Source organism: Planococcus citri, chromosome 5, assembly GCF_950023065.1.
Source record: "Planococcus citri chromosome 5, ihPlaCitr1.1, whole genome shotgun sequence".
Lineage (NCBI taxonomy): Eukaryota > Metazoa > Arthropoda > Insecta > Hemiptera > Pseudococcidae > Planococcus > Planococcus citri.
Genome location: NC_088681.1, coordinates 62,865,639 through 62,878,709, shown reverse-complemented (window position 1 = coordinate 62,878,709; position 13,071 = coordinate 62,865,639). Strand labels below are relative to the sequence as shown.

At 33.2% G+C, this 13,071-nt stretch overlaps 1 protein-coding gene across 6 annotated transcripts in view; it reads left to right on the top strand.

Annotated features, from left to right (window-relative positions):
- The window catches only part of LOC135848732 (obscurin-like), a 142,847-nt gene that overhangs the window by 71,495 nt on the left and 58,281 nt on the right, over positions 1-13,071 (top strand). For all 6 annotated transcript variants that reach the window (XM_065368705.1, XM_065368703.1, XM_065368704.1 and 3 more), the window contains 5 exons: positions 6,403-6,549; positions 7,032-7,208; positions 7,433-7,502; positions 10,538-10,633; positions 12,425-12,517. In XM_065368705.1, coding sequence (XP_065224777.1) covers positions 6,403-6,549; positions 7,032-7,208; positions 7,433-7,502; positions 10,538-10,633; positions 12,425-12,517 — 583 coding nt within the window. The remainder of the gene's footprint in view (positions 1-6,402; positions 6,550-7,031; positions 7,209-7,432; positions 7,503-10,537; positions 10,634-12,424; positions 12,518-13,071) is intronic.

Here is a 13,071-nt window from a genome sequence, read left to right as displayed (position 1 = left end):
TCTGATTTTTCTTTTTCAGAAAAACCACGAAACTCAGCGCTCGATTTACGCTTATCTGAACTACTATCGTCGTCGTCTACGTTGACCGATTTTCCTGACCGCAAGTAGGACAGGACTGTCGACATTTACTTCGTCGAACACCACGAACCAAAAATTCAACAGCTACACAAGCCGGATACTTTGACGAACGAATCCACACAGGATACCAAATACGTCGTCGAACTACAGAGCGTTTCACCAACTACGCTCACGCTACCATGAACGATAAATCGATCAAAATCGATAAATCTGACTCACAACAATATTAAACTTGCCTAACATTCGACTAAACGAAAACAAACTTCAACAAAAAATAAATAAATATTTATTGTTAACGGTCATTGACCTAACGATCAATAAACCAGACAAATGAGACTGAGCAAAAAGCTCGATGACTTTACTTTACGACGACAAGAATAATATTAACGCGAACTAACTTAGTAACTAACGAAAACAACGAAAAAACAACGATAATTTAACAGCCAACAGTTTACGCGATTTTACGAAAAGAACAAAAAAACCATTTTATACGTAACCAACAATATATATGTTAGGTACCAAGTCCGAAATTGTACAATTCGGGGTTGGTACAGCCAATTTTGTACCATCTCCGAAGTGTCCGGACCAAGCGTGAATATTACTTTTTCATCGGACTTTGTTCGTACCATGCCCGGAGGGTCCGGACAAAGTGTTCGACTTGGTACAATTTGTGTTGTGCAAAGTCCGATTTAAAGTTTTATAATGAAGGAATTTAAATTTTATGCTTTTTCTATACTGTTGTATTGTTATAGTTGAAAAATAATCATCAATACCCCTCCCTCCCTCCCTCCCTCGCCCTTGAAAATGACCCCCATACAAATTTAAAATGCGTATTTATTATATTGGTATTAATTTAAAAGATTGAATAGCATCAATAATAATAAAATAAGTTGATGTTGTGGGCCTTGATCGGATGATCGCCTTGGGAATTTTTCTAATTTCAGCTGATATTTTACATACCTATAAAAATTTCAATTTTCAAAATGAAAAACAATCAGCCCTAGAGAAGTTCTCAGAAATTGAGAGATGCAAAATTTTGAAACGAAAAACGATTAACCCAGGTGAAGTGAGGGCAAAACCTATCAAAAATTTATAATTCTAGGATTAAATATCATTTTTCCAGTCTTGTTCCCTGAAGAAAAAATGTCAATTTCAGAATAATGAAAAAACTGGCCCTAGAGTGAAATGAGGAACAGAAGCTCTCAAAAATTCATAATTTAAAAACGAAATAATAGGCCTAGGTATATTTGTAGACGTAAAAATATAATTTTTCTGGTTTCAAGATTTTAAAATTTGTAATTCTAAGATTAAAAAATCATTTCTTTAGTCTTGTTCTCTGAAGAAAAAATGTAAATGTCAGAATAGTGAAGAAACTTTGGCCTTAGTGCGAAGCGAAGGTAGAAGCTCTCGAAAATTAATTCAAGAACCAAATAATTGGCCTATAGGTACCTATATTTTTAGATGAAAAAAGATAATTTTTCTGGTTTTAAGACTTTAAAAATTTGAAAAATAAATTTCAAAAAATTTCAGTTTTGTAATGAAAAAAGAGGCAAATGCGAGTGCAAAAGCTTTTGAAAATTTATAAATCAAAAAAAAAATGCCTTCGTTTTGGACTTGATTAAAATGTCAAGGTTTGAATTTTTAAATAATGGCATGAAATTCGAATTTCTTCATTATAAAACTTCAAATCGGACTTTGCACAACACAAATTGTACCAAGTCGAACACTTCGTCCGGACCCTCCGGGCATGGTACGAACAATGTCCGAAGAAAAAGTAATATTTACGCTTGGTCCGGACACTTCGGAGATGGTACAAATTTGGCTGTACCATCCCCGAATTGTACAATTTCGGACTTGGTACCTAACATATATATCGCGAAACTGAAATTCTTTTTTAATAAAAAATAAAAACTTAAAAGTTACCGAACATAGTTCGTTACGGTTACGATTCCAATTTTGCCAACAAAACTATAGAAAAATTTGATCAATTTTTAGTAAAATTCCAAAAATAATTCCAAAGAATTTTAAATAATATGTACTACATAGGTAATTGACCTTCTTTGGTAGGTTGGATTTCTTTGTTACTTCCTACAAAACAGCTGAATTTAAAGCTACAAGTTTTCAAAAATACTCAAAAAAGTTTCAAAAAAATGTATTGATTTTCTCCTTGTAATCCATTTTGATAGATTGTATGGCACTTTTTCAAAAACCCTAGTTTTTTTTGAGTTTTCTGGTTTTTCTGAGAAATTTAACCCGCTTTAATAGGTCATGTTACACTTTATCACGAGAAAGCTTTATATTAGGTTAGGTGCCCATGTAAATTTGCCTCAATTTTTGGTAAAAGTTTTCCAAATGTGCTCAAAAAAGGTTTTGATAGAAGTTTTTGATTTTCTCTTGAGATTTTAACCCATTTTGATGGACCATATAGCACATTTTTCAAAAATCTCAAAAATCATGGTCCAACTTTGGGCTCAAAATTATTCAAAAGTGCCCTAAAAACATTTTTGTGGAAATTTTTGAATTTATCACAAAATTTTACTGCAATTTGAAAAATTGCACGAGAGGGGAGCGTTCCTAAAATACTAAAAATTGACCCATTGAGCCCAAAATTATTCAAAAATACCCAAACAACAATTAAGTTGAAATATTTGAATCCTTTTGCAAAATCTTACCCCATTCTGATTGGCCACATCAGCCTCAATTTGTGATCAAAATTGTTCAAAAGTACATAAATGTAGTTGCATTAGTGCCTTTTTCAGAAATTCCAAAAATCATGACTTAATTTTGGACTCAACATTTTTCTAAAATGCTCAAAAAACATTTTAGTTGAAATATTTGAATTTCTCGTGAAATTTTAACCCATTTTGATAGGTCACAAGGCCATTTATTTATTTGTACAACAGTTCATTTTCATTCGACATTGGAGAGCCCAGATCATCATCAAGTCGTACAACCGCTCAAGATGGTATCACGTACAAATCAACGCATACCCTTATGGCGAATTGGGTATTTGGCCAGTACAACAATGACCATGCTAATTTTGATATGAATGTCGACCCATCCCCATCCGTCACTTTTGGATGCCACATGTTGATGTGAATTTTGCCCCTGTGTCGAACTAATTGTCGATGTACAGTGGAGTCTCGATAACTCAAACTCCGTTAACTCGAAAACTCCGATAACTCGAAGCAAAGTCTGTTTCCCTTCAACTCTCCATAAGACTCAATGTAAAATCAACTTCTTTACCTCGAAGTAAAAAGTCCAAAAACTCCGATAACTCGAAGTAAAATTTTTGAAAAAGACAAGAAAAAACCTCTGTAAGTCGAACGTTGCCAATGTTTTGCCTCTATTACTCGAATTTCTAGTTGAAAATACTTGTAAATTCGAATTTCATTTGATACAAAACTCTTTCACATTCACATATTGGTGATTTTCAATGGTACCTATTGTACAATCTCATTCCATACTTTACTCGTACATAGGTATAATACGTGTTTCCATTTCATTCTGGTAAAAAAAACACTCATCTAATTCAAAACTTTGCTAACTCGAAATATACCAAAAATTAACCTCTATAACTCGAACTCCGATAACTCGAAAACTCCGATAACTCGAAGTCAACTCCTTCTCCCTTCAGCTTCGAGTTATCGAGACTCCACTGTAATTGTCGACTGATGTTGATCTGCATCTATGTCGACAATTGGCTCAACACAGGGTTGAATTTCACATCGACATGTGGCATCCAAAAGTGACGGATGTGGATGGATCCACATTCACATCAAAATTTATGCCAACCCTACCTCCTGCTTCGTAAAGTTATAAAATTTCTTTTGAGTTTAAAAATTTTTATTTTTTTCCCCAAAAATGATTTCCTCTGATGTGGCTATTGCTGGTGCTGAAAACAGCATCAATGCGAAGTCCACTTCCAAAGAAGTACAGACAAAAAGTGTGAATAATCAAAAAGTTGAACAGAAATTCTTTATATCAATGATGGTGCAATACTTCATCTAAGAGTACTAAACTAATCCATTTTCATGTCGACTTGTCGATACAATATCAACATCATATCATCTACAACTCCAAACTGTGGAAAAGTGAATAATTTCATCAATTCCCAAAAAATTTGTTTTCCTCATTGAACAAGATCAATAAGATCATATTTTTGAATGTTTACTAAACTTTTAAACACTAAGACAGAAATTTCAATTCTGAAAAATTAGTTGACATAGTTGTAGATGTAAATTTCAGGCTTGTTAACTGAAAAAAAAAATGTTTCCGGTTAAGGTTACGGTTAAAAATTAAACAAGAAATTCAAAATTTTGGTTAAAGGTTACGGTTAAGGTTATTCATTTTTTAAAGTTACGGTTAAGGTTCAGGTTACGGTTATTGATGACCATTTTTTTCGGTTAATGGTTAAGGTTAAGGTTACAGTTTTTGGTGGTAATTTTTCCAGTTGAGCTTAAAATTTCGGTTAATGGTTAAAATTACAGTTGAAAATTTGAAAATTTCCAAAAATTCTTTCGGAGTTTGAAATTTTGAAGTTTAAAAAATTGGAAAACTGGTAATATTTTTAATGTTTTGATCATTTTTTTGATTAAAATTTCAAATCACTACATATCACATTTAAAAAAAACTCAGATAAAAAGAAATGAATCTTAAAATTTTGTAACCGGTTTTTTTCTAAACATTTTTTGGTTAAGGTTATGGTTACGGTTTATTTTGATCTCAGAAAACGGTTAAGGTTACGGTTATGGTTAGTGATATTTCACAAAAAAAAGGTTTTTTGGTTACGGTTAATTTTTTTTTTGGTTAATTTACCGGTTAATTTGCGGTTATGGTTAATGGTTAAAAACCGGTTAACAAGCCTGGTAAATTTTGAACATTAAATTTTACATCTACATGTTGAAATGGCATGTTGAGGTATCAGAAATAATGAGAAAATTTCTAAAATTTTCATTTACCTGGCTTTTGTACGGACAGAAGATTCCTACTGAATAATTGATTGATCACTTTTCCATCATTATGTTGGAAAAAACATAGTTGATGTAAATGTCGACATTGACAATTGTTGTGCGGGGGGCTAACATCCTGTATGTTTGTGTTGCCTCCATTGGAAATTTATTTTTGAGCTTCCACTACCACTAGTAGTTTCCCACTTGCTTACTAGTGACATCTACACAAGTACCTTGGAGCTAGCCGGGTTGTTTAGAGACCCTGAGCTCCTCAGTGTTGACCTCTATAGACACTCGAACCAGTTTCAGCCTTTTGATTCTGCTAACACTCTAAAATTCAACTGCGCTGTATTGTGTAAGCTGTTTTTCCCAAGCATTTGCCTCATGACTGCAGAACAAACTCTGTACAATTGATAATTATAAATTTTCTTGGGCCCTCAACTTGATGAGCGTAATCATTTTTTTCTAAAGTGATCCAAAAACCTCACTTAAGTGGCGCTAACACCTCATCGTGCAACATTTGTTACCAATACCTGCTTGGTTTTTCAAAACTGATTGACTGGTGGTGTGGATTGTAAAACCCGTTTAGCCGGTTTTTTGAACAGATTGAGTGGTTAGATAGGTTGTAAAACCTGTCAAACAAGTTTTGTAACCGGATTCGCTGGTTATTCATCGCTTTATCAGTCTGAACTGGTTTGCAACAATCTGCATGAGATGTAAAAGAAGTCACGTTTGGTTTTTAAATTATTTTATGTGTGATGTGCAATCTTGCGAATGTTCCATGTGCTAATACGTATCAGTAAAAGCAGCCTATTGATGTAGATTATGCAAACCATTACCTAACCTCAAGTTAGAATACAGATTATCGTGTACCTACTTACTAATAATATACGAGTATCATGTACTAACTCCTCTAATAATGCGAATTCGCTCATTACCAGTGGAAAATTCTCTCATCAATGTGTCATTAAAGAAATTAAAGCCACGTTTGTTTATTTTATTCTGACGCATGTTACCTACCTATTCACACCTGAAATTATAATTGAATTCACGCCAATATTTTAAAAGTTTTATTATCTCAATCACAAACTTCAACAGTTCTACTTTACAACCCCTTGACAAGTTTGCAACCATAAAAATCAAATCGCCAATTATCGCACGCGCAATTTACATTCCTAATTGCCTATGACAATAACACCATAAAAAAATTACAACTGACGCCAACTCATTTGATAAACTACCGCTAAAACTTTCTTCTTCTATTTTTATTCTCGTGTAACTTTCACCTACCTATAACTTCTTTTGTTCAATTTTGAATCATATTGTTATGTTTATCAATGTCTAATTAAGTGATTGTTTTTGATTTCTTCAGGTTACTGGTGCAAATCACAGATGACACTACTAGAAGCGGATTGGTACCTATGGATTACCTGAAGAAAGTGCCATCCAGTCGGACTCATACTCCCGATTCAGCTCTACACCTCCGGTCTAAAAAACAAGAAGCCAAATTTAACAGAGAGTTAGTATCATACGATGCTCATTAACTAGTATTTTACATTATTTAGAATAGGACATTTGTGAAAAATTTACACGCTTTGGCATCGTACAATGGAACAAGCGTTGAACCAGTGTTAATATAATATTCGAAATATTACGAATTCGCACATCAAAGAGATTACAAACGTTTTGATCGTGTAATTATTTGCCACAGCAACGAGCAGATTACTCGAATGGCATTGGTAATTGCGGAGAATAAATCATAAATTTATCATCGTACGTGGGACGGTGTTAAAAAAATAAACACTATGGTTGTTTTTTGTTTTTTTTTTTTGGTTCATGTATGCAAGTCACTTGTGCACTTGAAATTACCAGCGTAATTAATTTCATTGTAATGTGGAGATGTTCGTTTTATTATACGATTACGCAGTAATTAGCTTCAGATTGAATAATGGTGAGACAACAGTGTAAAGTAATGATGTTGGTTATCGTATTCTTTTGCAGAGTATGTATCGGAGAATTAATCGAAACGGAGGAAGAATTCGGTAAAGATATATCGCGAGTGGTCGAATCGTATTTGACACCTTTGGAAGAAGAACTACGACCTGCGCCTAGATCGGTGATGGATAACAAAGATACGATATTTAACAATTTGTCTAAAATATCTACATTCCATAATGGGTAAGAGTTCCAATTACTGAGAAGGTTCAATGCAAGCCTTTTTAATAGTGCAAATTGCATCGCAATCGCGTATAAATTTATGCCTGGAATGAGTTTTCAGTTCATATCGAATGTTGCATATGCCCCTTTTATTGGATACGTATGCAATTTGCGAGACTCATAAGCTGCTTAAGTTGTAGATTTTTGAAAAACAGGCAGTAATTTCGAATCTGGTCATGTTTCAGGGTTATGATAGCCGGTGTGAAATATTTTCTAAAGGAGCCCAAAACAATCGGACGAACGCTTTTACGATTGGTGAGTGTGGACTTGTGAACTACACGTAGCCTTTTGAATTCCGGTATTTTGAATACTCAAATGATCTTCAGAAATCGTCATTCAAGTTTTACTGACGATCTTGGATTCCAAGTCTTCGTAATGGTTCATCTTTATGGGCAAAATTTAAAGCAAAAATATTGTTACAATTTTTTTTAGTGATCAAATGACAAATTAGCTATCATCGAAATATGTGTGTCCCCCCCCCCCCCCCCAGCAGCTGTAGTGGCATTTCGAAGCCAGTCGAAATTTTAGAATGAGGTGATGAGAACAATTAATCCTCTTTACAGAATTATTGATTCCAAGATTTATTGACTGAGTGACCAACTTTTGCTATCATAGAATGTTTTATGTACTTGTACATGAACTCATAATCAGATTAAGTTCGGTTAAGAGCCTCATTAGATGATTCTCAATAGAAATTACAATCTAATCACTACATTTAGGGCCCCATAAATATTCATTTTGAAGTTTCAAAAAATGTAAATGTTGATTTTTTAAAATATTCTATTGAGTAGTGGAAATATGCAGTTTTTTGATTGAAATAGTGATGAAAAATTTGCTGTGGCATCGTTTTGCAGCCTTTTTTTCAATAAGTGATTTCATTCAACATTTTCTGTGCTTCTTTCAAAAAAAAAATACCCACTAAAATGTGAAAACAATTTCAATTGAGTAAGTTTAAACTGCCCTCGACTAAAATTTGATTTTTTTTTCCAAATTTGTACCCAAAACTCTATTTTTAGTGCTTGAAAGATTTGTGAGAATTTCAATTTGACATTTTATGGGTTTAAATGTCTGCTGTGGACTGTTTGGATTTTCTAAATGTAGTTGCAAATTTTTTTTTAAATTCAACTCTGAGCTCATGTTTGTGCGAGTAGTCGGAAAAGTAAATTAAGTTATTCTGGATTTTTCTTCGAAGGACGCTGCTTAGTATAGTCTACAGACATTTTTAGCTCGTCAGAATTCTGAAAACGAGTGTGTAGAGGTTTTTAAAAGGGTGCAAAATCCATTTTTTGTATCTTCCCAACTAAAAATTCAGAAGGATCCCGAGGAGAGCAGGTCAAAGCTTAAAATTTTCCAAAAAAACTGTACGAGGAATAAAAATGTACTCTTTTTTGACATGTATTTAGAATTCAGTTTTGATGATATTTTGACTGAAAACTGAGAAATGCTCTTGTAAAAAGGAGACAACAAAATCTTGATTTTTGAAAAAAATTTCTTGTGAGTTGTTAAAGTATCAATTTTTTGTTCTGTAAGATTCAGTTTTGATGTATGTAATTTTGATTCTAAGCTGATGAGAAGCCACAGGGGAAGGGGGAAGATTCGTTCATAATTATCAAAAGCGTTGTTTCCGTTGTTTCTTGCCAAAAATAATTGTTAAAAATTGTAATTTCCTTGGAAAAAACTTCAAATAGGTACTTGACTGTTTTTCTAAACATTGTTCAAAAGTCTCGTTCTGTTGCAAAAATTGCCAAGTTTCGCTGTTCTGTCATAGAAAATTTTTTTAATGAAAACTTTTTTCCAAAAAATTATGAAAGTCCAACTTTTTTGACGAAAACTCTAAAATTATCACTTTTGTCAGTAAAATTATCCTTTGTCAAAAATTGACAAAAATATTAGTTTTCTACCAAATTGCTAGGAAATTTTGCTTTTTCCCCCTGAAAATCCCAAAAATGGCCAAATAGTCTATGTTGCTAAAAAAATTTTGAAAAGTTCCACTTTTGTGCTAATGCTAAATGTCGTTTTTTTGCCAAAAATTCCAAAATTACTTTAAAGCCCCACTTCTTTTTGTAAAAAATTGTCAAAAAAATCTGTCTTTTGCTGAAATTGTCAAAATAGTGTATTTTTTTACCAGAAATTGCTTTAAATTTTATTTTCCCGAAAGTTCACTAAAAAAAAAAAATAAAGTTCTACCTAATTTACCAAAAAGTTGCGAAATAGGTTGTCTTAGTTTTCTGACAAAAGTTGGGAAAAAGTAGGTAGCTAGTCAAGTGTAATTTTTTTTTGTTTATTATTGCCAAAAATCATTTTCAACATTTTTTTATGAAATGTTCTGGCTTATTTGCGATTTTTTTCTACATTGAAATATTTTGCTTTCGTCTTGTAGTAACTTTTTTGGTTACTTTTTAATTACATTTTTGATCTTTTTTGATTACTAAAGTTACCTTTTTTTTTTGGAAAAAATCGTATACGAGCCCTGTATTCTGAATCAAGTATCTACAAAGAGCACTGGAGGGAGGGGGGATTTAGAATTTTTGAAGAATACAGCTGATATGGTATGTTTTCTGACGTGTTAACTCAAAACTCAACAAAGAGCCTCTGGGAATAAGGGAGCAAATTTTGAATTTAAAAAAAATATCGCGTGAAGTACATATGTTCTATTTTAACATATAAAATTCAATTTTAACCCCGAAAGAGGTTCCAGGGGTTCTGCAAGACGAACAAATTTTGAATTCTTTCAAAAACATTGTGCACATTCAAAATGGAAATTTTCAAATAGCTTAAATTTTGATGAAGGCCGAAGTATTAAAAATTGTCATTTGCCTGAAAATTCTAAAATTTGATTTTAATGGGTCAGTGTCAGGTCAAAAATGAATTTTGTTGAGTAAAATAATAAAAATTTAAATGTTCAAAAAACCGCCAAAAATTCAAAAATTTATTCGGTTTGCTGAAATTTTGGTTCTGAGGGTTCTTTAATACGTTCGTTCCAAGAATTCAATTTTTCGTCGAAAAAATTCCAAAATATCTACTTACTTTACTATTGTAAGATCTTAAATTTTATTGGGAGGGAGGGAGGGAGGGAGGGAGGGAGGGAGAGGGGGTAAATGCGAGAATGAAAAAGTTAACTCGTTCACATGACTTTCAAAATTCGAGTACCTCTGAAAAAAATTCACTCTTTTTTAAATCGCATTCCTCCTTTTAAAAATAGTGAAAGATTGTCCATCCAGTGAAAATACGAGTAGCTTTAAAAATGGCTTCGATTTATTTCAACTTATTCATTATTATTATTTTTCCAGGAACGATATTTCGACGAACACGCCCAATATGTGAAATACGAACCCGACGCTCAAGAGTTATTAGAGAAAAACGAAGAAATACAAAATTATTTCGACGTAAGTATCAATTTGAAATTTTTAATAATTTGTAGATAAAAACAAGAGACAGAGACACGTGTCTGAGCCATATCGAAAGAAAGAAATTATTTCAACAATTTGCAAAGAGTGTTTTATTAGATGGTTTTAAATTTTGATAAATATTACGTTGAAGAAAAAATATAATCGAAAAATTTCTGAATTCGAAGTCATTGTTGAAGAAATCATCCGGTGTTAAAGAAGTTGCCTATCTCGACACTAAAAGGAAAAAAAATTCGCGATATAAATTTGTCAGCGAATTTCTCGAAATGACGACGCCCACTCTAGACATTATTTTTAATCACGAAGGTGTGTCTCTTCATACTTCACATCGCGAACATTTTCCAAGTTCAGATGTTAACTCGATGTTGGAATTTTATCCCCTCAAACGAACTATGTATGTACTGATTAGATTTTGCGAAATTATTCATCACGAAATCATCTCTCAACCCTTCATCAATAGTTTCGATTCTATTGTGAGGGCAAAATTAACGAAGTTCTCGATCCGCTCGTAAATTATTCTGTCAAAAATGATTGAATCAAAAAAAACGAACCAGAAGCTTCCGAGATTTACGGATGCTTGTCGAAAGCAGAGTGTGAAAAGCGTTCATTAACGATGGCGGTGTTTGTTGGTGGATCTATTTCCAGACCTGGTTGACGTGGCGGTATGCCAATGATTGAGGTCGGTTCGGTATGGCACTTGAAATTCAATTATTTTGCATGGTTTGTTGTTTTATTTTGTGTTGTTTTGAATTCGAGGTCGTATATGGGTTAATATGGGCGAGAGCGATGCATAAATGGAAAGTTTTTTTGGGAGAGGAGCAGGAATGAAAGGGGGGAGAGGAGGGAGGATAGGTAGAGTTATGCGTCGATTTTGGCATCAGGAGGGGAGGGGAAGGGGTAATGGACACATTTGAGAAAAATAAACAGATGTGGGTGGTTCAAAAATAGCCATAAATTATTATTTAATCGAAATTAGATCGAATCGAGAGTATTTTAAAATTCAAGTTCGTTCAATTTGGGGTATTTCTTTTGCAAAATTTTTCATCGAATTTTTTTTTGAAAATTTTCATCAATCTTCAGGATTCCTCGGATTTCTCCGAATTGTTTTTTGAAAAAAAAAAGAGTGAACATCAAGTTGAATGATGGTGTTGAAAATTGACTTTGAAAAAACTAAAAATTCCGGAAATATCATCAGAAAATATTTAAAATCGATGACGTCACAAGTTCGCGGTAAATTACCTAAAATATTTACCGTCATCGTAAAAAATATCACCTAATTACCTCACCGAGCACATTTTCACGCGATCTGTCGAATAATCGTCTATTTTCACTCGTGTCCAAACGTGAAAGATATTCGAGTGACGTAAAAAAAAAAGAGAAAAAAAATGAAGGAACTTTATAAACATTCATTAAACAGAACGATGATAGTTTCAGTAGTGCGAAATCTCTAGCGAGTTGTGGCAAAAACGCGCGCGTTATTTTTATAATTTCTTTTTTTTTAAAACTTAAACAACTCGAGAATACGTAGGAGAGAGAACGTGCCGTGAAAACAGTGTTTTGGTGCTTCGACCATAGAGCTACAAATTGCAATAATTATTTTATCTAGTCTGGGTTAGAATAAGTGACGCGAGTGTTCAACGTTTTTTAAAATATATTTTAGTGATATTATTATTGTACCTATTTATACGTACGTGGATGATTTTTTATTGAGATTTTTTTCGACGTGAAATTTGGTGCGGTGTTTAATTAGTGCGATTGTGATTGTTTTAGGATTTAGGGCAAGAGCTAGGCGACGATAAAAGCCTATCGGATCATTTGAAACTGCCAATTCAACGGATCAACGATTACACGTTATTATTACAGGTATTTATACTTATGTGATTGTGTTTGGAAGGTGTAACGATGATAATGTACCATGTATCGAATCATTTTGTAACTACGCATGCTTATGAATTAGGTATTCCTCGTGATAAGTCTTTGAATTATTGCATTCAAGGTCGTAATATATGCTTATAATGGGTTCCTAATCACGTTCTTATCGTTTGAAAACCTGTCTGACGGGTTTAGAGTGCTTTGAAACCCATGTAACTGGTTTAGAAGCTGTCAAATGGGTTGATTTGCTCTGAAAACCGGTTTGTGTAGTGGTTTTACGAGCTATATAACTGGTTTTGAAATCTCGGTAACTGGTTTGGTGATCGTTTTATCAGTTGATGGGATGTGATTAGATTTTCAAAGCTCGTTTTGTTTGGCCAAGAATCACATAACTTCATAAGAAGTGGGTGTGATTGGAAACGATTTGCTTGTGAAATTTTTTGAATATGTGTTAGCCGTGATGAGGAAGGGTGGAGGAGAAGCTAATCAATTTAAAAACATGTCCAAAAACAACAACATGTGTTGACTTAAATCGATATAGGTTT